At 42.2% G+C, this 25,289-nt stretch overlaps 1 protein-coding gene and 1 long non-coding RNA gene across 6 annotated transcripts in view; one reads left to right on the top strand and one right to left on the bottom strand.

The window, feature by feature from the left end:
- cdcp1b (CUB domain containing protein 1b) overlaps nt 1-3,030 on the bottom strand; it is a 101,762-nt gene extending 98,732 nt beyond the window's left edge. For all 4 annotated transcript variants that reach the window (XR_009507127.1, XM_059945687.1, XM_059945688.1 and 1 more), the window contains exon 1: nt 2,003-3,030. Coding sequence is in view for 3 of the 4 variants with exons in the window: in XM_059945687.1 (XP_059801670.1) it covers nt 2,003-2,057 (55 nt within the window). In the remaining variant the exon portion in view is untranslated. The remainder of the gene's footprint in view (nt 1-2,002) is intronic.
- LOC132378609 (uncharacterized) overlaps nt 2,286-25,289 on the top strand; it is a 46,650-nt gene continuing 23,646 nt past the window's right edge. For both annotated transcript variants that reach the window (XR_009507128.1, XR_009507129.1), the window contains exon 1: nt 2,286-2,412. This is a non-coding gene — a long non-coding RNA (uncharacterized LOC132378609). The remainder of the gene's footprint in view (nt 2,413-25,289) is intronic.

Genomic DNA, 25,289 nt, shown 5'->3' with positions numbered 1-25,289 from the left:
CAAAAACAAAGGAAGCAAATCAGACTGCGGAAGCTACAGGGGTATCTCACTGCTGTCCATTGCAGGCAAGATTTTTGCCTGCATTCTCCTGAACAGACTTGTCACTGTCTCGGAAAGGAACCTCCCAGAGCTGCAGTGTGGCTTTCGGCCAGAACGGAGTACAGTAGACATGCTATTTGCCGTGAGGCAAGTCCAGGAGAAGTGCATCGAGCAGAACAAGCCTCTTTACTCTGCCGTCATTGACCTGACAAACAGGGAGGCTCTCTGGACCATCCCGAGATGGTACGGATGCCCGAGGAAATTCGTGAAGATGATTTAGCTGCATTTGCCATTTCCAGTGGGGTGAAGCAGGGCTGTGTACTAGCCCCAGTCCTGTTCAATCTGTTCCTCACTTGCGTGTTGTCAGGTGCTGTCCAAGTTTGAAGGAGGGAGTGTGCATCAGGTACCGATTGGTCAGCTCTCTCTTTGACCTTTGAACACACGGACGAAGTGCCTCCAAACAGTCATCCAAGAAACCCTCTTTGCTGATGACTGTGCTCCTGGTGCAGAAAGACAGTGATCTGCAGTTGATGCTGAACAAACTCTCAGATGCTGCTACGTCCTTTGATGTGACTATCAGCCTGAACAAGACTGAAGTACTTTACCAGCCCATGCCAAACACCACCCCCATAGAACCAAAAATCACTGTTGACCACACCCAGCTGACAAATGTGAACAGCTTCAAACACTTGGGGAGCATCATCTCCAGTGATGGGTCTTTGGACAAAGAAATTGACTCCAGGATCAGCAAGGCCAGCCAGGCTCTGGGGAGGCTGCATACCAGAGTGCTCAATCAACACAACCTCCTCATCTCCACAAAGCTGAAAGTCTACAGAGCTGTGGTCATCCCTTCTCTCCTAAATGGATGTGAGACCTGGACTCTGCACCCACACACATCAAACAACGGGAGGAATTTCACATGCCTGCCCTCTGCTCCATCCTTGGCATTCATTGGCAAAACCGTGTCTCCAACCTGGAGGTCTTGGATGGCATGGAGCCCCTGATCATCAGAGCCCAGATGCGGTGGATGGGACACGTCATGAGACTGGACGACCACCGTATGCCTCACCAGCTGCTCTATGGTGAACTGGAGACAGAAAGAGACCTCAAGATCGTCCATGCAAGCGCTACAAAGACGCGGTGAAGGAAACCCAACCCTACTGTGACATCCAGCCAAGGGAACTTGAAGCTGCAGAACCGGCTGGCGAGCCCTGTGCTATGAAGCCTATACCAGTTTTGAAGATATGCGTTGCTGAAAACCGTGAGCGGCGTCTCAGAACAGCAGCCACAATTATTACAACAACGGACTTCCAGTGCCCCCCTTGCGCCAGACTGCGCTCCCAGATTGGGACTCTGCAGAGCCAGCTCCAGGTCCACAGGTGACCTGCAAACAGCGTCCGGACGACTGCCACCAAGTCTGTTCACCTAACTTCAGGAAGATGTGTCTACATTAGACAGTCAACATAAGCTACAAGAGATGTCGCCTGGACTGGAATATTGAGGAAGATTGCATAAGCTGGGGATATGGGGGCGTGCGCTGGGACGCGAGTTCTGTCCTGGGGTATGGGGATGTATCCTGGCACCTCGGATTGAGTGTAAACCTTTACTGAAGTGTATCTAAGTGTTAACGATGAAGAAACATCGATAGACCGCGATCCAGGGGACAAATGCACAGTAACTGGGGAAATCATCAAAGCAGAGCAGAGGAAGGGAAAGAGACGTCACACAGACGGAAGGATTTGGGACCCCCATTCGGAGGGGTGGGAGAGGCAGCCACCGAATGGCATAGTCCCTGTGTGTGTAGTGCAGGACCGTGACCTGCAGGGTTGTAGTCCGGGCTCGGACCCACACTGAAACGTTGTTGTGTGACCCACCGCCCAGCTGGAGACTGTCTCAAAGGACAGTCGTTGCCTAACCGGAGCAACCCCCAACGCACCCACCCGCGTTTCACGGGTTCGCTCACCTGTGGGCACGGCCCGGGCCAGTAACAGCAAAAGGCAGACGGCTGCACCGAGCATGGTCGTGCTTCGACTCCCAACACCCCACGGAAACGGCGGGCATAAGGTTCTTCCTGCTTGGGATGGGCCGTTTCCTGCGGGCGCACCTCAACCTGGGTGTGTCTGCTCACCGGCGGCGGGACAAGCACTCGGCACGTCTGGGCATTTCAAGGAGAAAAGTCTTCCTGCACGCATCCTGAACGACCCGTTGATATGCTCCAGTCTGTTGCTCGGAATAGTACGGATTGTCCCACACCGATCTCTACCCCAGATTAAACTCCACCCACTGATCTCCTTTAACCAGGAATTCTTGGTTCCACAGCGATCGGAGCAGACCGAATGCCTAAAAGTTAGGAAAGGGGACAGTCTTCCGCCTGTGAGTGAATCCTGTTATACTTTTCGTCAATACAGCAAGCGCAAACACAACAACGTGTGAAAACTGAGTAGTTCTGGTTAGAAATTCCGGTTGTTGTCAGCAGCATCGGTGGAGATAGGAACAGAATTCTAACATTTCACTCAAAAGCTGCAGTTGTTCTTTGTACAGAAACTGCCTGCTCTGCTGCGTGTTTTTGACATATTCTGTTTTATTTCAGTTTAATTATTTGTGAGAAATAAGTTTGGAAAACTTACAATTCATGTTTATATTAAACACAAGAATTCTGCAGATCCCGGAAATTCAAAACAGCACACACAAAGTGCTGGAAGAACTCAGCAGATCAGACAGCATCTGTGGAAATAATAAACAGTCCATATTTTTGGGCCAATGCTTTCTTTAGGACATGTTTGTATTCCTTGGATTTCAGCACAAAATAGGAATAACGAAATGGAGGATTGCTATATCATGTAGCTATATAGCTCTTGGAAATTCTTGCCAAATGGTACTGCAGAAGCTTAGCAAATTTCTGGTTGTACATTTTTTAAAGCAGGAATTTCCACAGCAACTCTTTAATTTGTTTGGACACTCAATTCAATTTCATGTTAATTTAAAACAACTAACACATGTGGTATGTGGTACATGAATGTGGTACATGTCATAAATCCAGCTTTCACACAAATGCCTGGAATTTGTGCAGAAGTCCTGGTTTAGAGGAGTTACCAAGTTGAATGTGGACTTGAATGTGGACTTGGACTTGAATGTGGACTTTCAGTGTGTAGGTATCTGGGTCAAGAGTACTCTCTCAAAATGTGACTCAAACAGCGTTAGGTTTAAGTGGAATGATTTCAGATCATAACTACAACTCCCAATTTTGGACAAGAGATTATTCTGTTCTTGACAAGTTCAACTCCTTTAGACTCATTTTTCATGTCACCTGATTTTTTTCATTCTTTATTGAATTAAAAATATCCTGTCTTCTCACTTCACAAACAACTTGGCCTAGGAGTTACTGTACTAATGTTACATGTTAAATTCGCATTTGAAATTGGGTTTCACTGAAAAACTTTGCAAATACTGTTCATTATGTATATTGTCCATTTAGTGTCCACACTGAGCAGCAACTTTTACTCAATATACTTTTATTCCTTTAAACCTTTCCACATCTTTCCCTTCATCACTGCTTAACAAAATACATGGGAACATGTGTTTAAGGTGAGGAAGGAAAGTTTAAAGAAGGTATTGGAATGACTATGAAGAAAATTTGGTTCAGGCATCTTCAGTGACTGAGGGCTAAGCAGAGGTATGGTAAGGTTTCTTTAACTTTTTTCCCACAGTGCAGTTTGTTACTGGAGGCTTGTAACTAGTTGTGTTCTGCAGAGATCTGTAAGGGGCTGTCTGCTATTTGGCATATATTTAGATAAAGTGGATGAAAATGCCGATAGGTGGGTTAGTAAGTTTGCAGATATTACAAAGCTTGGTGATGTTGTGAAAGGTATAGAAGACTGCCAAAGGATACAGTGGGATATGGATCAGTTGGAGAAATGGCAGATTTTTTTTTGCTTTGCTCCAGCTCAAAGGCAGTATGGATGAGTTACAAAGGATATCTGGGTCCTGGGATTGGAAGACAGCCCTTGTGTGTGGGTTAGAGGAAGGAAAGAGACTTGTTTTGCTGCTGTTTTCCTGTTGCATGTTGTAGTCTCTTTTATTGCATTCTATGTGTTTCTGCCAAGCATTACAGGTATTCAGTGTTGGCTCTGGATTGTATGGTGACACTTGCTGGCTGCCCCTAGCACATCCTTGGGTGTTTTGGTTGTTAATGCAAATGACACATTTCACTGTATGTTTCAAATGTGATAATAAATGAATAAATTGAACTGAGTGATCAAACATCAAGAGAGAACGGATTGTAATGGCTGTATTGATGTACAGATGGATCTTGGACTCCAAGTCCATGGCTTGATGAAGGGGCCTACACAGGCTGGTAAGGTGATTAAGAAGGCATGTTGCATGTATGCCTTTATTGGTCAAGGAATTGAGTTCAAGAGTCAGGAAATTATGCTGCAGCTTCATAAAACTCGATTTAGGCCGCATCTGGAATGTTACAGTCAGTTCTTATCTTCGTGTGGATGTGGAGACTTTGCAAAGGGCGCTGAAGAGATGCTGCCTGCTTTAGAGGTTATGTGAAATAGACTTGCTTTGTTTAATAGACTGGCTAAATCTGTTAGAGGTTTATAAGATTATGAGAGGTATAGATAGGCATCTTATTCTGAAAGTTGAATTGTCTAATATTAGACAGCATACATTTAAAGTGAAGGGGGTTAATTCAGAGGAAAAGTAGGGTAAGTAATTTTTTACAGAGAGTGGGGGTGTCCGGGGTGGAGGCAGATATGATAGAACCATTCAAGAGGCTCTTAGATAGACACTTGGATATGCAGAGGATGGGGGGGAAATGGACTTCAGCAGGCAAAAGAGATAAGTTGATTTGGGTTTTTTATTACTAATTTAATTACTTTGGCATAACATAGTGGGCTCAAGTACCTATTCCTGTGCTGAGACCCATAGTGCAAAACGCATGGAAAGGCAGAATTTTTGTCCAAGAAACTTTCCTACTAAAATATAATTAAGAGGGTCCTACTAGAGAAGGTGCAATTTCCCTCTTAGGGAAAGAGTTAGGACAACTGACAAGTGTCAGTGGGAAGCATTTTGGGTCCAGTGATCATATTTTTACCAGTTTTTAGAAAGTTATGGAAATAAATAGGATGTGTCTGGAAAAAGGTCAATTTTGGAGGCGTAAGGCAGGAACTTGCAGAGGTTAATTGGGTGAGACCAGCCATGACTGGCAAATGGAAGGCTTTTAAAAGTGCTATAATAAGATTTAACTGGCAGTATGTTCCTAATAGGGTGAAGGGCAGGGCTGGCAAATTAAAATAACCATGGTTTGCAAGAGATATTGATGTTCTGGTCAAGAAAAAGAAGGAGGCATGCATTGGGTTTATGCAATCATGAACAAGCAGGTCCCTCAATAGCTATAAGTGTAGGAGGACACCTAAGAGGGAAATTGGGAGGGATAGCAGGCAGGATATAGGTATATTAAGAATAACTGGGTGGCTAGGTATGGAGGCTTCATTAAGGCAAAAGTTAAACATGATGCAACACACACAAAATGCTGGAGGAACTCAGCAGGCCAGGCAGCATCTATGGAAAAGAGTGCAGATGATGTTTCAGGCCGAAACCCTTTCTGCAAGACTGCTGAGATGGCTAGCATTTGCAGGTTTTCTCGTTTGTGGTTAAACACAAGTCCAAGCAAGGATACCCTAGGGCAGTTGTAGTCAAGTGAGATTACTTTAAGCACCTCTGTTTACTACAAATTAGATGCATGGGGCTGAGTGCTACAATATGGACTCCTGCCAGATAATGGAGACCTCTGCAGTGAGATTTTTTGAGAAAGGCCATCCTAAAACATGGCGTTCCTTTACACAATAGGGCTGCTGGAGAGAGATGAGATAGAAATAACAAAAGGATGTGAAACATACCTAACAACTAAGGAGCAATTGGTTTGCTAACTTCAAAATATCTTTGGTTGTCAGCTTGAACTTACATGATTTTAACACCTCTGTTGTGAAAGGGAATTGCTCTTGCAAGTAAGGAATTCAAACTCAGACAGTAAAAATTACTAAATGGTCAATATCCGTAACTGATAAGCCAATTCTGTATAAAAATAGCAGTTTGCTGTTCAGAACAGTGTGGGTGACAGACACCATGCAGTTCTGCTTGGTACAAGTAAAATAAAAGGAATACTTGAGTCATAATAGTATGTGTGTTCTAGACCCAGTTATTTCAGTTGGACCATAAGATATAGGAGCAGAATTAGGCCATTTGGCCCATTGATTCGGCTCCGCATTTCATCATGGCTGATCCATTTTCTGTCTCAGTCCCAATCTCCTACCTTCTCCCAGTAACCCTTCATACCCTGATTAATCAATAATCTGTCACCCTCTGCCCTAAATATACCCATTGACTTGGCCCCCTCAGCCACCTGTGGGAACAAATTCCACAGATTCACACTCTCCAGCTGAAGAAATTATTCCTTATCTCTGTTCTAGAAGTACGCACCTCTATTCTGAGGCTGTGTCCTCTGGTCTTAGACTTCCCCACCATAAGAAACATCCTGTCTTCATCTACTCCATCAAGGTCTTTCAACATTTGATAGGTTTCAATGAGGTCAATCCTCATTCTTCTGAATTCCAGTGAATACAGTCCCAGAGCCATCGAATGCTCTTCATATGACAAGCCTTTCAATCCCAGGTTCATTTTCCTGAAATTTCTTTGAACCCTCTCTAATGTCAGCACATCTTTTCTTAGATGAGGGGCCCAAATCTGCTTGCAATACTCCAACTGAGAACTCAAAGATGCTTTATAAAACCTCAACATTACATCCTTGTTTTTATATTCTAGTCCCCTTGATATGAATGCAAACATTGCATTTGCCTTCCTCACCAAGTCAACCTGCAAATTAACCTTTAGAGAATCCTGCACATGGTCTCCCAAGTCCATTTGCACCTCAGATTTTTGAATTTTCTTTCCATTTAGAAAATAGTCTAACTTTTTATTTCTTCTACCAAAGTGCATGACCAGATGATTCCCAAAACTGTTTTCCATCTGCTACATTGTCAGCCATTCTCTTAATCTGTCTAAGTCCTTTTGAAGCCTCTTTACTTCCTCAAAACTACCTGTCTTTCCACCTACTTGATAAGATAAGTCAAAGTCAGCATGGTTTTTATGAAGGGGAATCTTGCCTGTCAAATCTGTTAGAGATCTTCGAGGAAGTAACCAGCAGGGTGGACAAAGGAGGGGTAGTGGATGTCATTTACTTAGGTTTCCAGAAGGCATTTGATAAGGTATCACACCTGAGGCCGCTTAGCAAGATAAATTCCTAAGGCATTACAGGAAAAATACTACCATGGATAGAGGAATGACAGGCAGGAGGCAGAGAGCGGAAATAAAGGGGGCCTTTTCTGGTTGGCTGCTGGTGACTAAAACTGTTCCTCAGGAGTCAGTATTGAGACCACTACTTTTCACATTGTTGTCAGTGATTTAGATAATGGAGTTGATGGCTTTGTGGCAAAGTTTGTAAATGATACAAAGATGGGAGGAGGGATAGGTAGTGCTGAGGAAGCAATGCAATTGCAGCATGACTTAGACAAATTGGAACAATGGGTGAAAATGTGGTGGATTTATGGACAAAACAATGTTGGAAAATGTATGATAATGCATTTTGGTAAAAGGAACAAAAGTACAGACAATTATCTAAATGGGGAGAAGGTTCAAACATCAGAGGTGTAGAGGAATTTCTGATTCCTCGTGCAAGACTTCCAGAAGGTTAATTTACAGTTTTGGTCTGTGGTAAAGAAGGCAAATGCTATGTTGGCATCTATTTCAAGGGGAATAGAACATAAAATCAAGGACATGATGCTATAAGATGCTAGTCAGGCTGCACTTGGGATACTGTCAACAGTTCTGGGTCCCATATCTCAGAAAGGATGTGTTGTCATTGGAGAGAGTCCAGAGGAGGTTCACGAGGATGATTCCTGAAATGAAAGGGTTAGCATTCGAGGAGTGTTGGCAGTTTTAGGCCTGTATTCACTGGAATTTAGAAGAATGTGGAGGAATCTCATTGAAACCTACAAAGGACTAGGTATGGTGAATGTGGAGAGAATGTTTCCTATGATTGAGGGTTTCCAGAACTACAGGGAACAGCTTCATAATTGAGGGGTGACTTTTTAGAACAGAGGTAAAAAGGTTTTTTTAGCAAGAGAGTAGTGAATCTGTGGAATGCTCTGCCACAGGCCTCAGAGGAGGCCAAATCTGTGGGTTGATAGTTTCCTAACAGGTCAGGGCATCAAAGGGTATAGTAAGAAAGCAGATTTATGGTGTTGAGTGGGATCTGGGATCAACCATTATGAAATGGCAGAGTAGACTTGATGGGCTGAATGGCCTCACTCTGCTCTTATGCCTTATGGTCTTATGACTTGCCTTTTATTAGTTTTTAAAAGTTTCCTAATCCTCCAACTTCCCACTAATTTTTGCTCTATTATGTGTTGTTTCTTTGGTTTTTATGTAACTTTTGACTTCACTTGTGTCATCTTGTCTTAAAATACTTCTTTCTCTTTGGGATATATATCCCAAGTGCTTTCTGAATTACTCCCAGAAATTCCAGCTATTGCGGCTTTGGCATTATCCGTGATTGGATTGGATTATTTTCCAATCTATTTTGGCCAGCTCCCCTTTCAGTCCTCTTTAATTCCTATTCCTCCATATGACACTGATACATCTGACTTTAGGGTGAATTCTATCATATTAGATCACTACCTGATGCACCATCAATAATTCTCGGAGACGTGAGGCAAGAGATAGGCTTTTATTAGCTGGAAGAGAGAGCACTATCAGCAGCAAGAGACCATCACACAACATCCTGGAGACTGAGGGAGGAGCAGTGCCTTCAATCGCCTTTATACAGGGTTCTGTGGGAGGAGTCACAGGAGCAGTCAGCAGGGGGGGCGTGTCCGGGGTCTGTGGGAGGAGTCACAGGAGCAGTCAGCGGGGGGCGTGTCCGGGGTCTGTGGGAGGAGCCACAGGAGCAGTCAGTGGGGGGCGTGTCCGGGGTCTGTGGGAGGAGTCACAGGAGCAGTCAGTGGGGGGTGTGTCCGGGGTCTGTGGGAGGAGTCACAGGAGCAGTCAGTGGGGGGCGTGTCCGGGGTCTGTGGGAGGAGTCACAGGAGCAGTCAGCAGGGGGGGCGAGTCCAGACAGGTATATGTAGTTCACCACACTACCTCCCAAGAATTCCTTTACCCTAAACTCTCTAATCAATGAGCAACACCTAATCTTCACCTACCTTCACCTATCGCCCCGACTTTTCGTGACTTTTTTTTATGGTTTTTAGTCATTTAGATGTTTTTATTAACTCTAGCATTAGCTGAGTTGTGCATTTTTGGACTTGATTTTGCATTTTTCACACTTCTGGAGGCCATCTTGGATACCGTGCCTTGTGTGTGTTATTGTGGATTCATGGTTTGAGCGTGTGCAGTGGAAAATCTGGATAGTGCGATGAGAAACCGTGGTCGTGGAGAGTTTCTACTTTCCTTGCTTACTGGGATCGGAATTTTGCTTTTGAATAGAACTCTAAACTACACATCACTGTCAGTGCCACACACACACTTTGCTGAACACTGGGCCAAACCACTACTGGCTACAATCACCAACCCGTTGGATCAGGTGAATTTGTTCCATTTTACTATCAAAGCTATTTGCATTAATCAGATGAATAACATGCTTCTGACTTCTAGACCAAAGACTTATGTGCTTTTTATACTCATTCTCGCAAATTACATCAATTTAAATCCAGGGCCGTATCAGCCAAAATTTCCTTGTATGGTTTGTAACAAAGCTGCTAAGGATGGGCAACAAGCAATTGAGTGTGAAACTTGTCATTTTTGGTTTCATCGTGCATGCATTGAAATGAATGAACAAATTTATAAGATTTTAGTACACCATCCATCTTACTCCTGGACCTGTTGTAACTGTGGTCTCGCCAACTTTGACTCCCTCTTCACAGGTGATAATAGTGAAACATAATAGAATCGATTTGCTCACATCTCAGTCTTCAGATCCCTCAAAGTCAGAGTCGGACTTAAATGTCTCCCCAGATATTGGATCCCCTACCAAGGCATCCGCACCAAACTTTAAAACTAAAGGGAAGTGGCTCAGATCTACAAAGACAGAAGTTTAAGACTTTAAAAATTGTAAACATAAATTGTCAGAGCTTGAAAGCAAAGAAAGCTAATTTTCAAGCCTTGATTGACGATGAAAACCCTGACATAATAGTTGGTACTGAGTCAACAACAATATTGTTTCAGGAGAAATCTTTCCCTCCTACTTCCAGGTTTTTAGGAAAGACAGGAAGTCTAGCTCCCATGGTGGAGTGTTTATTGCAGTGTAAAATACTCACATAGTAAGGCCTAAAACCGGTGTATGTTGGAGCATTCTACCGCCCTCCATCATCTGATGTTGATTATTTAAAGGAACTGGATTTGTGTCTTTCAAAAATCCCTCAATCAGCATCTATTTGGCTTCTTGGAGATTTTAATCTGCCTAGTGTGGATTGGGACAGCAGTATTGTCCGCCAAGGGGGCAGTTATGTAGTAGTCAGTAAAATAATGCTTGATATTGTAGTTGATTTTAATTTGACACAAATTGTTAGACATCTAACTAGAGGAATTACCATACTGGGCTTATGTTTTGTGTAAAATCCAGCTTTAGTTGTAAATCACCATGTCACTGAAGGGATTAGCGAGCATGATGTTGTTGTTGTGAATGCAAAGCTCACTGTGAAATTAATTAAACCCCCCCCACCAAGGAAAATATTTTTGTACAGGAAAGCAGATTTTAATGGAATTGCAAAACTTGTTAGTGATTTTGTTTAGTCACTAGCTAAGGAATATCTGGCATCGGTCAGTATTAATATTCTTTGGTCTAACTTCCAAGAGGTCCTTCAAGCAGCAATTGACAAGTGTGTCCCCACTAAAATGAACCCTTCCAGATTCAACTTACCAGGGGTAAACCAGCCCACCCGGCGTGCAATACGTAGAAAACAAAAACTCTGTAATAAAGCTAGGAAATCCGGTCATAGTGAAGACCGGCAAAAGTTCAAATCCTCACGCCGACTTATTGATAGAAACGTCAGGAAGCTCACCATCAGTATGTTAAAGAAGTAATAGGTGAGAGCTTAAAGAGTGACAACACCAAACTCTCCTGGAGTTTTATTAAATCTACAAGGCAAGAAGTTTTTGGAATTTCTTCTCTCTCATCCAGGGTCCACGTTGAATCTCTTGCTGAAGACAAAGCACAGGCACTTAACCAGCAGTTTTGCTCTCTGTTTACAAGGGAAAACTTGAATGAGCTCCCCACTTTAGACCCCAGCAACATCCCAGACTTGCCAGATCTCATTCTAACAGGGTTAAGAAGCTTCTTGAGGAATTACAGCCTGAGAAAGCACCAGGGCCTGATCAAACACCAGCCACGATTCTGAAGAGTTGTGCTTCAATCTAGCTCCCGTTTTGCAAAAGATATTCCAGAAGTCTATTGATACTGGGCCATTACCGGACGATTGGTTGAAAGCGAATGTCGTCCCAATTTATAAAAAGGGCAAGCGCACAAATCTGAGAAATTACAGACCGGTTTCACTCACTTACAACCCTTGTAAAATTCTTGAGCATATTATTCCCCGTCACATTATGGACTATCTAGACAGACTCAATGTTCTTACTCACCGCCAATATGGATTCCAACAGGGCAGATCTTGTGACACACAACTTGCAGGGCCGATCAGTGACGTAGCAAAGACCCTTGACAACAGAAGCCAAGCAGACTCAATCATACTCGACTTCAGCAAGGCATTTGACAAGGTCCCCCACCAGAGATTGCTATGTAAGCTTGAACACGTGGGCATGTACAACAGCCTTCTACACTGGTTAAACATGTTCCTTACCAACAGACAGCAACATGTGCTTCTTGAGGGGGCAGAGTCCCCTGAATCTCCAGTAACATCCAGAGTGCCCCAGGGGCCCATTACTTTTTCTCATTTACATCAACGACTTGCCAAATATAGTCAAGTCCAAGGCCAGACACTCTATAGATGACTGCATAATCTACTGTGAGGTAAAAAATGACCAAGATGCTGAGCTGCTGCAAAATGATATTGATCCATTATGTCAATAGGAGTCTCGATGGCAAATGTCCTCCAACTCATCTAAATGTTATGCTCTCCATGACAGTCACAAAGTTAAACCAATCAACGTGACATATAACATGAAAGGAAAGATTCTTGAACCAGTCACCCACCACCCATATCTTGGTGTTGAAATTAGCAAGGATCTCATCTGGGCATGCCACATCCATCAGATTACAGCCAAAGCAAGTAAAATGCTGGGTGTCCTGTGAAGAAACCTCCACTCATGTTGTAAATCCATCAAGGTCATGGTATACAAGACACTCGTCCGTCCAAAGCTCGAGTATTGCGCGGCCGTATGGGATCCCCATCAAGCTAACAGTAAGAAGTCCATCGAAGAAATCCAACGCCAAGCTGCTCGCTTTGCGCTAAACAATTACAGCAGGAAATCCAGTGTCACCAACATGCTCTCTAACCTTCACTGGGAACCACTTGAAAACCGACGTACTAAACTATGGGTAATCTTCATTTTCAAAGAAGTTCACAACATCACTCCATCAAACATCCAAATTCGTCACAGGGTCAGTTCAACTCGACAGCAAACTGGACCTCACACACTGGAAACCCCTTCATTTGGTACCAGTAGTCCCTCTACCCAAGATCAACAAGAGAGTGGAATCTTCTGCCGCCAGAATTTATGACATTAATATTTTTAAAGATAGACTCAATCAAGTCAATTTAGGGGTTCTAGTCAAAAAAGCTCACTTTACAATTTAACTCTCACTCCGTTCACAGTGACTGTGCTTTATAACAGCCATCCGGCAGAGCTTGTGCAGTACTAAGCAGAAGCAGAGGAAGCAATCCAGAATATCTGAGAATACGTACACAACGCTGGAAGAATTCAGCAAGTCAGTCAGCATCCGTGAGAAAAGAGTAGCCAACGTTTCGGGCCAAGACCCTTCATCAGGAATGGGGGAGGAAGGGAGGGCTTCGGCCTCTCTTAATAGAGATAGGGGAGGGGGTAGGGCCTAGAGGCGCCAGGTGGAAAACCAATCAGAGGAAGGATAAAGGGGGGAGGGGGAGGGAATAAGCATGAAAGAGCTCTGTGGGGAGGGATGTGTGGACCAGGTAGTCACGGAATGCTGCCTGACCTGCTGAGTTCTTCCAGCGTTGTGTACGTATTCTTTGATCCACAGCATCTGCAGTTGTATTTTTGTGTTTTAATCCAGAGTATCTGTTCCCTACTGGGCTCAACCATGAGCTGCTCTGAAAAGCCATCTCATAAGCATTCTATAAATTCCTCTCTTGGGATCTAACACCAACCTGATTTTCCCAATCTACCTGCATATTGAAATCTCCTGTAAAATTGACCTTATGACATGCATTTTCTATCTTTCATTGTAATTTGTAGACTAATTCCTTATTACTGTTTGGGGGTCTGTATATAACTGCCATCAGGGTCTTTTTACTCTTGTTGTTCTTTAGCTCTACCCATAATCATCCAACACCTTCTGACGCTATGTTACCTCTTTCATTTTTTACCAACAGAGCCACAAAACCCCCTCTGCCTACCTGCCTGTCTTTTCGATACAATGTGCGTCCTTGGAAATAGCTATTTTAATCTATTTCATTTTATTATCAGAAATGACAATGAGGGGGAGAATAGGTTTCTCTGAAAAGCGGCATGGCCATCTGTGTGTGAAGCCACAGTAGATGGACAAGAACTTTAAACATAAATATTCATCAGGCTTTTATTTTCTTACTGAGCCACAGTACAGAGCAGGCACTCCTGGCCATTCAAGCTGCGTCACCCAGCAACCCCCAACATAACCCTAGCCTAATCACAGGATAATTTCCAAAGACTAATTAACCTACCAGCCATAATATTTTTGGACTGTGGGAGAAAACCAGAGCATGAAGAGGACACCCACATGGTCACAGGGAGAACATACAGTATAAACTCCTTACAGGCAGCTGCGGGAATTGATTCTGTGTCACTGGTGTTGTACAGCATTGTGCTAACTACACTAATGTGTGGAGAAAATGATGGATGCAAAAGAAATAAGAGAAATTAATGGTGATGTCATTACCATTGAGGTGTTATTGTAGACTAAACACACATCAAAGTGAATAATTCCTGGGTCTAGTGCATCCTTGGACTTTGGGGAAGAAATTACAGAGATATGTGCTTCATCTTTAGCTGCAGGTGAAGCTTTTCTAGACTGTAGGATCGTTATTTAAGAAGGATAGTAAAATAAGCTAGGAAACTGCAGGCCAGTAAGTCATGTCAGTGGTGGGTAAGTTATTCAAGGGGACCCTGAAAGGGAAGATCTATCTTTGGATACGCGAAGTCTAATTAGAGACATGGGTTTCTGTGCGGGACAATATTTTTGACAAATCTTTTAAGAGCCTTTCAAAGAAATAACCATGAGTATAGTTAAGAGTAGGGTAGTGGGCGTCATCCAGATGGATGTCAGCAAGGCCATTGACAAGGTCCTAATTGACAGGGATAGGAGCCATTTATCAATTTTCTATCCAATGGAGCTATGTATCCATTTTTTGTGTGTATTGCATCTTAAGGTAATCTGTCATGTGGGGGGGAGGGGCACTTGTAGAGCAAATGAGTATTGTTGGAGTCTATTATTAAGGATGAGGTTTCGAGGTACTTGGAGACTAATGATAAAATAAGTGGTTTCCATAAAGGGAAATAGACAATAGACAATAGGTGCAGGAGTAGGCCATTCAGCCCTTTGAGCCAGCACCACCATTCAATGTGATCATGGCTGATCATCCACAATCAGTAACTTGTTCCTGCCTTCTCCCCATATCCCTTGATTCCACTAACTTTAAGAGCTCTATTTAACTCTTTCTTGAAAGCATCCAGAGAATTGGCCTCCACTGCCTTCTGAGGCAGAGCATTCCACAGATCCACAACTCTCTGGGTGAAGAAGTTTTTCCTCAACTCTGCTGTAAATGGCCTACCCCTTATTCTTAAATTGTGGCCTCTGGTTCTGGACTCCCTCAACATCAGGAACATGTTTCCTGTCTCTAGCATGTCCAATCCCTTAATAATCTTATATGTTTCAATCAGATCCCTTCTCATCCTTCTAAATTCCAGTGTATACAAGCCCAGTTGCTCCAATCTTCCAACATATGACAGTCCCGCCACTCCCTCAATAGCAAGAATTTGGAGACTAAAACTGAACACAGTACTCCAGGTGTGGTCTCACCAGAGCCCTGTACAGCTGCAGAAGGACCTTTTTACTCCTATACTCAACTCCCCTTGTTATGAAGACCAACATGCCATTAGCTTTCTTCACTGCCTGCTGTACTTGCATGCTTACTTTCAGTGACTGATGAACAAGGACACGACGATCTTGTTGTATTTCCCCTTTTCCTAACTTGACACCATTCAGATAGTAATTTGCCTTCCTGCTCTTGCCACCAAAGTGGATAACCTCACATTTATCCACATTAAACTGCATCTGCCATGCATCTGCCCACTCACCCAACCTGTCCAAGTCATCCTGCATTTTCCTCATTGTTCACACTGCCACCCAGCTTTGTGTCATCTGCAAATTTGCTAATGTTACTTTTAATCCCCTCATCTAAATCATTAATGTATATTGTAAACAGCTGTGATCCAAGTACTAGGCCTTGCAGTACCCCAATAGTCACTGCCGGCCATTCTGAAAAGGACCCATTGATCCCTACTCTTTGTTTCCTGTCTGCCAACCAATTTTCTAACCATGTTAGTACCCTATCCCCAATACAGTGTGCTCTAATTTTGCCCACTAATCTCCTATGTGGGACCTTATCAAAAGCTTTCTGAAAGTCCAGGTACACTACATCCACTGGCTCTCCCTTGTCCATTTTCATAGTGTTACGAATGTGGAGCAAATCTGATGGGCAGAAGGGTCCCGAATCGCCAATGCCCGCCCCCCTCTCCTTTTTGAGAATCGCAAGATCGCTATTATTTCCTGGGTCTGAGACCCAGGAAATGAGAGAGATACACAGCATGCCAGGAAATGAGAGAGATACACATCATGTCAATAATGAGAGAGAGACACACAGAATGCACAAGCTTTGGAGTGTCTCCTGACATAAGCGGAACGGAACCACTGACTACTGCCATTGTCTCTTGGAGAAGGAATTGTGTATTGAGTACTGTACTATTCATTGAAACCCCTCAGGGGACAACCGGAGTGGTCTGGTTGAGGAATTGCATCATCCCAACCTGATTGACATTTGAGACCCCGTGAGTGAGGATAAAAGAGGGGTCTGGGGAACAACCCTTTTAGACGCACCAGGAGAAACGCTGGAAATCCAGTGACAGCATTGTGTTGCAAAAGCCGGTGGGAGCTCGTGTGCGTCCTCCCTTGCCTGGGTGGTGGGCTCATCACTGAAGAACGGTTTAGCTAAAGGAGAGGTCACACTTGAACGGCCACAACAATGAGACACCTGACGGATCAAAATCATAAAGGAAAGTCAGCAAGTTTTTCTCTTTCTCTCTCTCTCTCTCCAACAATTGCAACCCAGTGACACCCAAACGACGGCAGCCTGTGTGAACTGCAGCGAACTTTATATTTCCATCGGACAATTCATTATCCCCTAGACAACGATAGAGCTTATTTCTTATTGATTATTATTATACCCGCACTTTTAGGTTTAGTATTGACGACGTATATTATCTGTATATTTGCATTGATATTATTTTTGTGTATTTTTACTAATAAATACTGTTAAAAATAGTATCACCAGACTCCAACGGACACCTCTATCTTTGCTGGTAAGTAACCAGTTACGGGGTTCGTAACAATAGTTACATTCTCAAAAAATTCCAGATTAGTCAAGTATGATTTCCTCTTTGTAAATCCATGCTGACTCAGACCGATCCTGTTACTGCTATCCAAAAGTGCCGTTATTTCATTTTTTAAAATTGACTCCAGCATTTTCCTCACCACTAATGTCAGGCTAACTGGTCTATAATTCCCTGTTTTCTCTCTCCCTCCTTTCTTAAAAAGTGGGATAACATAAACTATCCTCCAATCCTCAGGAACTGATCCTGAATCTATAGAACATTGAAAAATGATTACCAATGCATCCACGATTTCTAGAGCCACCTCCTTAAGTACCCTGGGATGCAGACCATCAGGTCCCGGGGACTTATCAGTCTTCAGTCCCATCAGTCTACCCAACTAATATTTTCTGCCTAATATGAATTTCTTTCAGTTCCTCTGTGACCCTAGGTCCTCTGGCCACTATTACATCTGGGAGGTTGTCTGTGTCTTCCCTAGTGAAGACAGATCCAAAATACCTGTTCAACTCGTCTGCCATTTCCCTTTTCCCCATAATAAATTCACCTGTTTCTGCTTTCAAGGGCCAAACTTCGGTCTTAACTAATTTTTTCCTCTTCACGTACCTAAAGAAGCTTTTACTATCCTCCTTTATGTTCTTGGCTAGCTTACCTTCGTACCTCATCTTTTCTCCCCGTATTGCCTTTTTAGTTATCTTCTGTTGCTCTTTAAAAGTTTCCCAATCCTCTGGCTTTCCGCTATCTTTGCTATGGTATTCTACTCTTTTATTTTTATACTGTCCTTGACTTCCCTTGTCAGCCATGGTTGCCCCCTACTCCCCTTGGAATCTTTCTTCTTCTTTGGAATGAACCGATCCTGCACCTTCTGTATTATTCCCAGAAATACCTGCCATTGTTGTTCCACTGTCATCTCTGCTAGGGTATCCTTCCAGTCAACTTTGGCCAGCTCCTCCCTCATAGCTCCATAGTTCCCTTTGTTCAACTGTAATACTGACACTTCCGATTTGCCCTTCTCCCTCTCAAATTGTAGATTAAAACATCATATTATTGTCACTACCTCCTAATGGCTCCTTTACCTCAAGTTCCCTTATCAAATCCTGTTCATTACACAACACTGGATCCAGAATTGCCTTCTCCCCGATAGGCTCCAGTACCAGCTGTTCTAAGAATCCATCTCGGAGTCACTCCACAAACTCCCTTTCTTGGGGTCCAGTACCATTCTGATTCTCCCAGTCTACCTGCATGTTGAAATCCCCCATGACAACCGTAGCATTACCTTTGTGACATGCTAATTTTAGCTCTTGATTCAACTTGCACCCTATATCCAGGCTACTATTTGGGGGCCTGTAGCTAACTCCCATTTGGGTCTTTTTGCCCTTACAATTTCTCAGTTCTATCCATACTGACTCCACATTTCCTGATTCTATGTCACCCCTCGCAAGGGACTGAATTTCATTCCTCACCAGCAGAGCCACCCCACCCCCTCTGCCCATCTGTTTGTCCTTTCAATAGAATGTATGTCCTTGAATATTCATTTCCCAGCCCTGGTCCTCTTGCAGCCGTGTCTCTGTTATCCCTACAACATCATACTTGCCAATTTCCAACTGAGCCTCAAGCTCATCCACTTTATTTCTTATACTTCTTGCTCTCTTGTTTCTTATTTCTTATAATCTTGCCTGACAAATCTATTAGAGAGTTATCTGAGGAAGTAACAAGTAGGATGGACAAAGGAGAGGTAGTGCATGTCATTTACTTGAATTTCCGGAAGGCATTTGATAAGGTGCCATACATGAGGCTGCTTAACAAGGTAAACTCCTATGGTGTTACAGGAAAGATACTGGCATGGATAGAGGAATGGCTGACAGGCAGGAGGTAGAGAGTAGGAATAAAGGGGCCTTTTCTGGTTGTTTGCCAGTGACTATGTCAGTATTGGGACCACTACTTTTCACATTGATCATCAATGATTTGAATAATGGAGTTAATGGCTTTGTGCCAAAGTTTGTGGATGATGCAAAGATAGGTGGAGGGGTAGGTAGTGCTGAGGAAGCTATGTGATTGCAGCAGGATTTAGACACATTGGAAGAATCAGCTAAAAAGTGGCAGGTGAAATACAGTGTTAGGAAAGGTATGATAATGCATTTTGGTAGAAGGAACAATAGTGCAGACAACTATCTAAATGGAGAGAAGGTTCAAACATCAGGAGTACAGAGGGACTTAAGTGTCCTTGTGCAGGGCTCCCAGAAGGTTAATTTACAGGTTGAGTCTGTGGTAAAGAAGACAAATGCAATGTTGGCATTTATTTTAAGGGGAATGAAATATAAGAGAAAGGAGATAATGCTGAGTCTTTATAGGACACTAGTCAGGTCGCACTTAGAATATTGTCAACAGTTTTGGGCCCCATATCTCAGTAAGGATGTATTGACATTGGAGAGAGAGGCCAGAGGAGTTTCACAAGAATGAAAGGTTAACATATGAGGAGTGTTTGGCAGCTTTGGGCCTGTACTCACTGGAATTTAGAAGAATGTGGGAGAATTTCATTGAAACCTAATAAATGTTGAAAGGGCTAGATAGGGTAGATGTGGAGAGGATGTTTCCTATGGTGGGTGTATCCAGAACAAGAGGGCATAGCCTCATAATTGAGGGGAAACTTTTTAGAACAGAGGTAAGGAGGAGTTTTTTTAGCCAGAGACTAGTGAGTCTGTTTAATGCTCTGCCACACATTGCAGTGGAAGCCAAGTCTGTGGGTATATTTAAAGCATATGTTGATAGTATCCTGATCAGTCAGGGTATCTAAGGAAATGACAAGATGGCAGGTATATGGAATTCAGTGGGATCCAGGATCAGCCATGTTTGAATGGTGGAGCACACTCAATAGGCTGAATGGCCTAATTCTGCTCCTATGTCTTATTGTCTTATAGTATACTTATATGTCCATGCTTTGTCTTTGTTGCTTATTTTAGTTTAGTGGAGAGGGGTTGTGTTTTGGAGAATTATATATTTTGTTGACTGCTTAAATATGTACAGAATGTTAATTCTGATATCACTAATTAGAATGCTTAGGCTAATTCTGATATTGTTAATTTAATTTTGTCAACTTTTTATCACTGCAAGACTATTCATCCCTACTGGCTTTATAATAAAGGATTGAATGTACCTTTGTCAATTTGGACATTCGTTATTTCAGAGCATGTCATAAAGTGTCAGGTACCCTGGTTTAGTCTCTCAGCCGTTTTGGTTGGTTTTCAAGTAACTGCTACATTTTGTCAACCAAAAAAAACAATAATTATACTAATTAAACACCATCCATTGAGGACTGTTCCTTAATTGTGTGGTATTAACCTAAGGGTTCACTGATCTGTTTTTATTGAAGTGCTGAAATATTCCAGTTGCCGATGTTTAAATTTTGGCAGTTTGTTCAGTTTGGTTTAAGCTATGTGGATGCATGGACAGTTTGTTTGTTGACTCTGTTATTGAATTGAATATTGCCGGTGCTGCAGGTGAACAAAAAGTTAATTATAAGTCACACTACTTTGTGTCTCTGCTGATAGAGGCAGGAAAGTTGTTTCCACTGGTAGGTGAGACTAGAACTAGCGGACATAGCCTCACGATTCGGGGGAGTAGATTTAGGATGAGATGAGGAGGAACTGCTTTTCCCAGAGAGGGGTGAATCTGTGGAATTCTCTGCCCAATGAAACAGTGGAGGCTACCTCAGTAAATATATTTAAGACAAGGTTGGATAGATTTTTTCATAGTAGAGGAACTAAGGGTTATGGGGAAAAGACAGGTAGATGGAGATGAGTCCTGATCAACCATGATCTTATTGAATGGCGGAACAGGCTTGACGGTCCAGATGGCCTACACCTGCTCCTATTTCTTATGTTCTAATGTTCTCAGGTACTCGAGAAAGTAGCATGAACATCAAAGCATGAAACAGGTGCCAATGACCCTGTAGCTGGGCTTGCAAAAGAGAAATTAGAGCTGAAGCTATGGCTAATCTAATCAAAAGTCTTCAAAAGAAGTAAGAAACAAATGTGAACAAAATTAAATGTTTAATACCATCAATTAATGATCTTATGAAAATTAAAGAAAATGCCTTATAAGTGCAAGCTTATCTTGGGGAGTTGACTAATCTCTGTGAGGCTGTTGCTAGGCAACATCTCATGCTAATCCCATTACTTCCCAAGGCCATACAAGAAAAACAGAACCAATATTTTTCAAACATTGATCACTATTGCAGTGCATTCATAGAGGATACAAAACAATGGGTGACCCAAACATGTAGGTCATGTTGCTGAAACAAGTGAATGTATGCCTCACCTACCAACAGATGACATTTCTCAACTTCCAAGGCATGTTTTGACTACACATTTAGCAAATAATGTGAAACCGAACAAAAGTGAGCCAAACAACAGCACTTGAAGCTCTGTTGCGGAAGGAAAATCTTCTGTATCTACTACCTACTCCACATGCATTAAAACAGAGGCTGATTTAGCTGTGTTAATTGCATGCCAATGATCATCGAAGGACAACCATGCACTGGAAGAGCAAGAAGAACAGTAACGGAAAAGGAAGGGACAGCCTGCACTAATAAGTCAGTTGGAATCTATGTCATATCCAACTGCTCATATTAATCATTGGGACATTCACTTACAGCATGGAAACACTCTTATTTCAGATGATAGATGTCAAAATAGCACTATTGATATTATTATGAAGCAATATGAAATAACAGCTTTATTGGTACAACAGAAACCCATTTCATTTTTACCTGAAATAGAGATTCAAATTTTTGATGGAGATCTATTGCAGTATCTTGCATTCATGGGGGGTTTTGAAACCAATGTTGAAGGCAAGGCTGACAGATGTAGTGAATGCCTCCATTTCCTTGAATAGTACACTGGAGTTTTCTTAGGTAATTTGTCAGAAGTCTCCAGCATGTTGACCCTAAGAAAGGATATCAAACACTTTCCCAACCACTGATGTTTGACTAACTGGCCTGTAATTTCCATTCTTTTGCCTTCCTCCCTTCTTAAAGAGTGGAGTGACATGTGCAATTTCCCAGTCCTCCAGGACCATGCCAGAATCAAGTGATTCTTGAAAGATCAAGACCAATGCATACCTTATTTCTTCAGCAACCTTGCAGGACTCTGGGATATAGGCCTTTGGATTTGCTTGTACTTTTTCCTTTGTAATAGCAATGACACTCACTCCTGCTCCCTGACATTCATGGACCTCTGGCACACTGCTAGTATCTTCCACAGTGAAGTCAAATGCAAAGTACTCATTAAGTTCATCTGCTATTTCTTTGTCCCCCATTACTACCTCACCAGCAACATTTTCCAGTCATCCAATATCAACTCTCACCTCCCTTTTTATATAACTGACAAAGGTTTCTCTATCCTGCTTTATGCTATTGGCTAGTTCACCCTCATATTTCACCTTTTCCCTTCTTATAACTTTTTAGTTGCCTTTTGTTTGATTTTAAAAGCTTCTGAATCATCCAACTTCCCAATTACTTTTGCCATTTTATATGTCCTTTCCTTGGCTTTTATGTGGTCCTTAACTTCCCTTGTCAGTTGCCTACCCCACTGTGTGAGAACTTCTTCTGTGGGATATATCTATCCTGTGCCATGTAAATTATTCCCAGAAGCTTCAGCTACCTCTGCATTACCATTATCCCTGCCAGTATCTTCCTCCAATCCATCTGGGCAAGCTCCTCTCTCTCACGCCTCTGTAATTCCCGTTATTCCATTGCAGTACTGATACATGTGACTTATGCTCCGCCCTCTCAAATTTCAGTATGAATTCAGTCATATTATGATCACTGCCTCCTAAAGGTTCCTTTACATTAAGCTCCCTAATAAGATTCCACAACACCCAGTCTAAGCTATACTCTCCCCAGTAGGTTCAAGCACATGCTTCTCTAAAAGGCCATCTCATCGGCATTCAACAAACTCCCTCTCTTGTGAACTGACACCAATCTGATTTTCCCAGTCCCCTTGCATATTGAAATCCCCAATTACAATTATGACATTACTCTTATCATATGCCTTTTCCAGCTCCCTTTGCAATCTCAAACCCACATTTTAGTTACTATTTTGAGGCCTATATATGATTCCCATAATGGTTTTTTACCCTTGCAGTTCCTTAACTCCACCCACAAAGATTCAACGTTCTCTGACCCTATGTCACCTCTGTCTAAAGATGTAATTCCATCTCTTACCAACAGAGCCACACCACCACCTATGCCTTCCTGCCTGTCCTTTCGATACACAGTATATCCTTTGATTTTAAGCACCCAAGTATGGGGCCAAGACTCAGTGATGCCCACAACGTCATACTGACCAATCTCTAATTTTGCCACAAGTTCATCCACCTTATTCCAAATGCTACACACATTTAAATACAGCACCTTCAGTCCTACATTCTTCGCCCTTTAGAATTTTGCATCTGTGGTATAATTTAACTCTTTGTTCTGTCTGCATTTATACCCAACCATTGGATTGTCCTTCCTTACGCTCATGTTACACCCATCAGCTGCTTATAAACCTCCTGGCTCCTCCTCTGCTCTATCATACTGGTTCCCATTCCCCTGCCATATTAGTTTAAGGCACTCCCAACAGATCTAGTAAACCAGCCTGCAAGAATATTCAAGGATTCTCCATCTTTGCAGCATATGGAGTAGGCCACGTTTCTAGCTGCTCTCTCTCTCTCTCTTAATATATTTTATATCCCACTAACAGATCCCTTTTGGTTCTGATGACTCACTACTTCTACTGAAGGATTTTACGACTTAATTACAATGGCCGAAAAAAGTCGTTCTGGTATTGAATTAAGAAGCGGCAAGGCTTTCCCCGAAATGGAGCAAACGGAACAAACCAAGAAAACGGAGGAACCTGTTACGCTAGCAGGAATATTTTCTTCAATATAAGACATGAAGTCGGAATTCGGATCGCTTAATACTAAAATTGATAAGCTGACCGATTCAAACGGGAAGCTTGAAAAAAGCTATTTCTGCGATTCAAGACTCACTGAAAAACTTGGATTCTCAACTTTAGACACTTCAGCAGACTACAACCTGAATCGAGAGAGAGCATGATTTATTCAAGCAAACTATTAAAGATCAAGGAATGAAGATATCTTCAATGGAAAAGAAAATCAATGAAATTACCTCGGATCTATCTAAAACGAAGAAAAGAATGGTTGATTTAGATAGTAGAGGGCGTCGGAAGAATCTGCGTATTCTGGGACTGCCTGAAAATACTGAAGCTGGCGATCTGTTAAAATTCTTCTCAGATATGCTGTACTCACTTTTCAATGGGACCCTCGAAACTAGTCCCTTAATCGACAGAGCCCTCAGAATTCCATTCTCTCGCCGTTCAGCCGAATTACATCCTCGAGCAGCTGTACTTTCTTTGCATTATTACACGACTAAAGAAGCTATTCTTCCAGAAGCCAGAAAGTAACGGAAATTACTCTTTAATTCAACACACATTCATATAGTTGAAGATTATCCCCCCGAAATCTTTGCCGAAAGAAAGAAATATCGAGTTTATGACTGAAATGTATAAATTAGATTTAAATCCCTCCCTTCACTTTACAGCAAAGCTGATAAATTTTTCTGAAAAATCTCAACCATTGAGAATCTACTCTCCTCAGGAGGGATGGGAGTATATTAAAAACTTTAAAGTTCAGCCTACTGAATAAAATATTAAAGTTACATCGAATATTCAATAGCTAATACTGAAGTATCTGCTGCATGAGTTGTTTATGGAGCTTTTGAGTTAAGTACATGTTATACCTTTTCACTCTCTGGTATGGGACGTGGTCGATATAATTTTTTTACCTTATTAATAATTAATACATATATAACTGTTTTGTAGGGAACCTTTATAGTATTGTACTTTAGTGGTCCGTGTAGGACCTGTTGTGTATTAATCTTTTTATTTTTTTTATTTGTTTCAATACTTATAGTTTTAGGTCTGTTCATTTATATATATATATTCATTTATTTTTCTTTTTCAACAGAAAGAGTATTCTTTGTAACATTATTTGCTCGGATTTACTCTTTCTTTTGAATATATGTTTAAGCTACTTCAGTTGATTCTAAGATGGCCGTTGTTGATATGTTTTTATTAATGTTAGACACAACATTATAGTAGTTGAATTCTGTTTGTGCCTTTTATTATGGCTATTTCCCCTGGAATTTTTGCTTTTTTTAATATATGGAGCTGCAAGTTGGTGAACAGGGTCAAAGGTGATTAGTTAGTATGGGACCAGCCTATCGGTTCCTTCCTTTCTATCTATTGGGCGGAGGGAGGGGGAGGGGTCTATTA

Source organism: Hypanus sabinus, chromosome 20 (assembly GCF_030144855.1).
Source record: "Hypanus sabinus isolate sHypSab1 chromosome 20, sHypSab1.hap1, whole genome shotgun sequence".
Lineage (NCBI taxonomy): Eukaryota > Metazoa > Chordata > Chondrichthyes > Myliobatiformes > Dasyatidae > Hypanus > Hypanus sabinus.
Note: the sequence above shows the minus strand (reverse complement) of the source record. Positions and strands in the feature narration are given on the sequence as shown.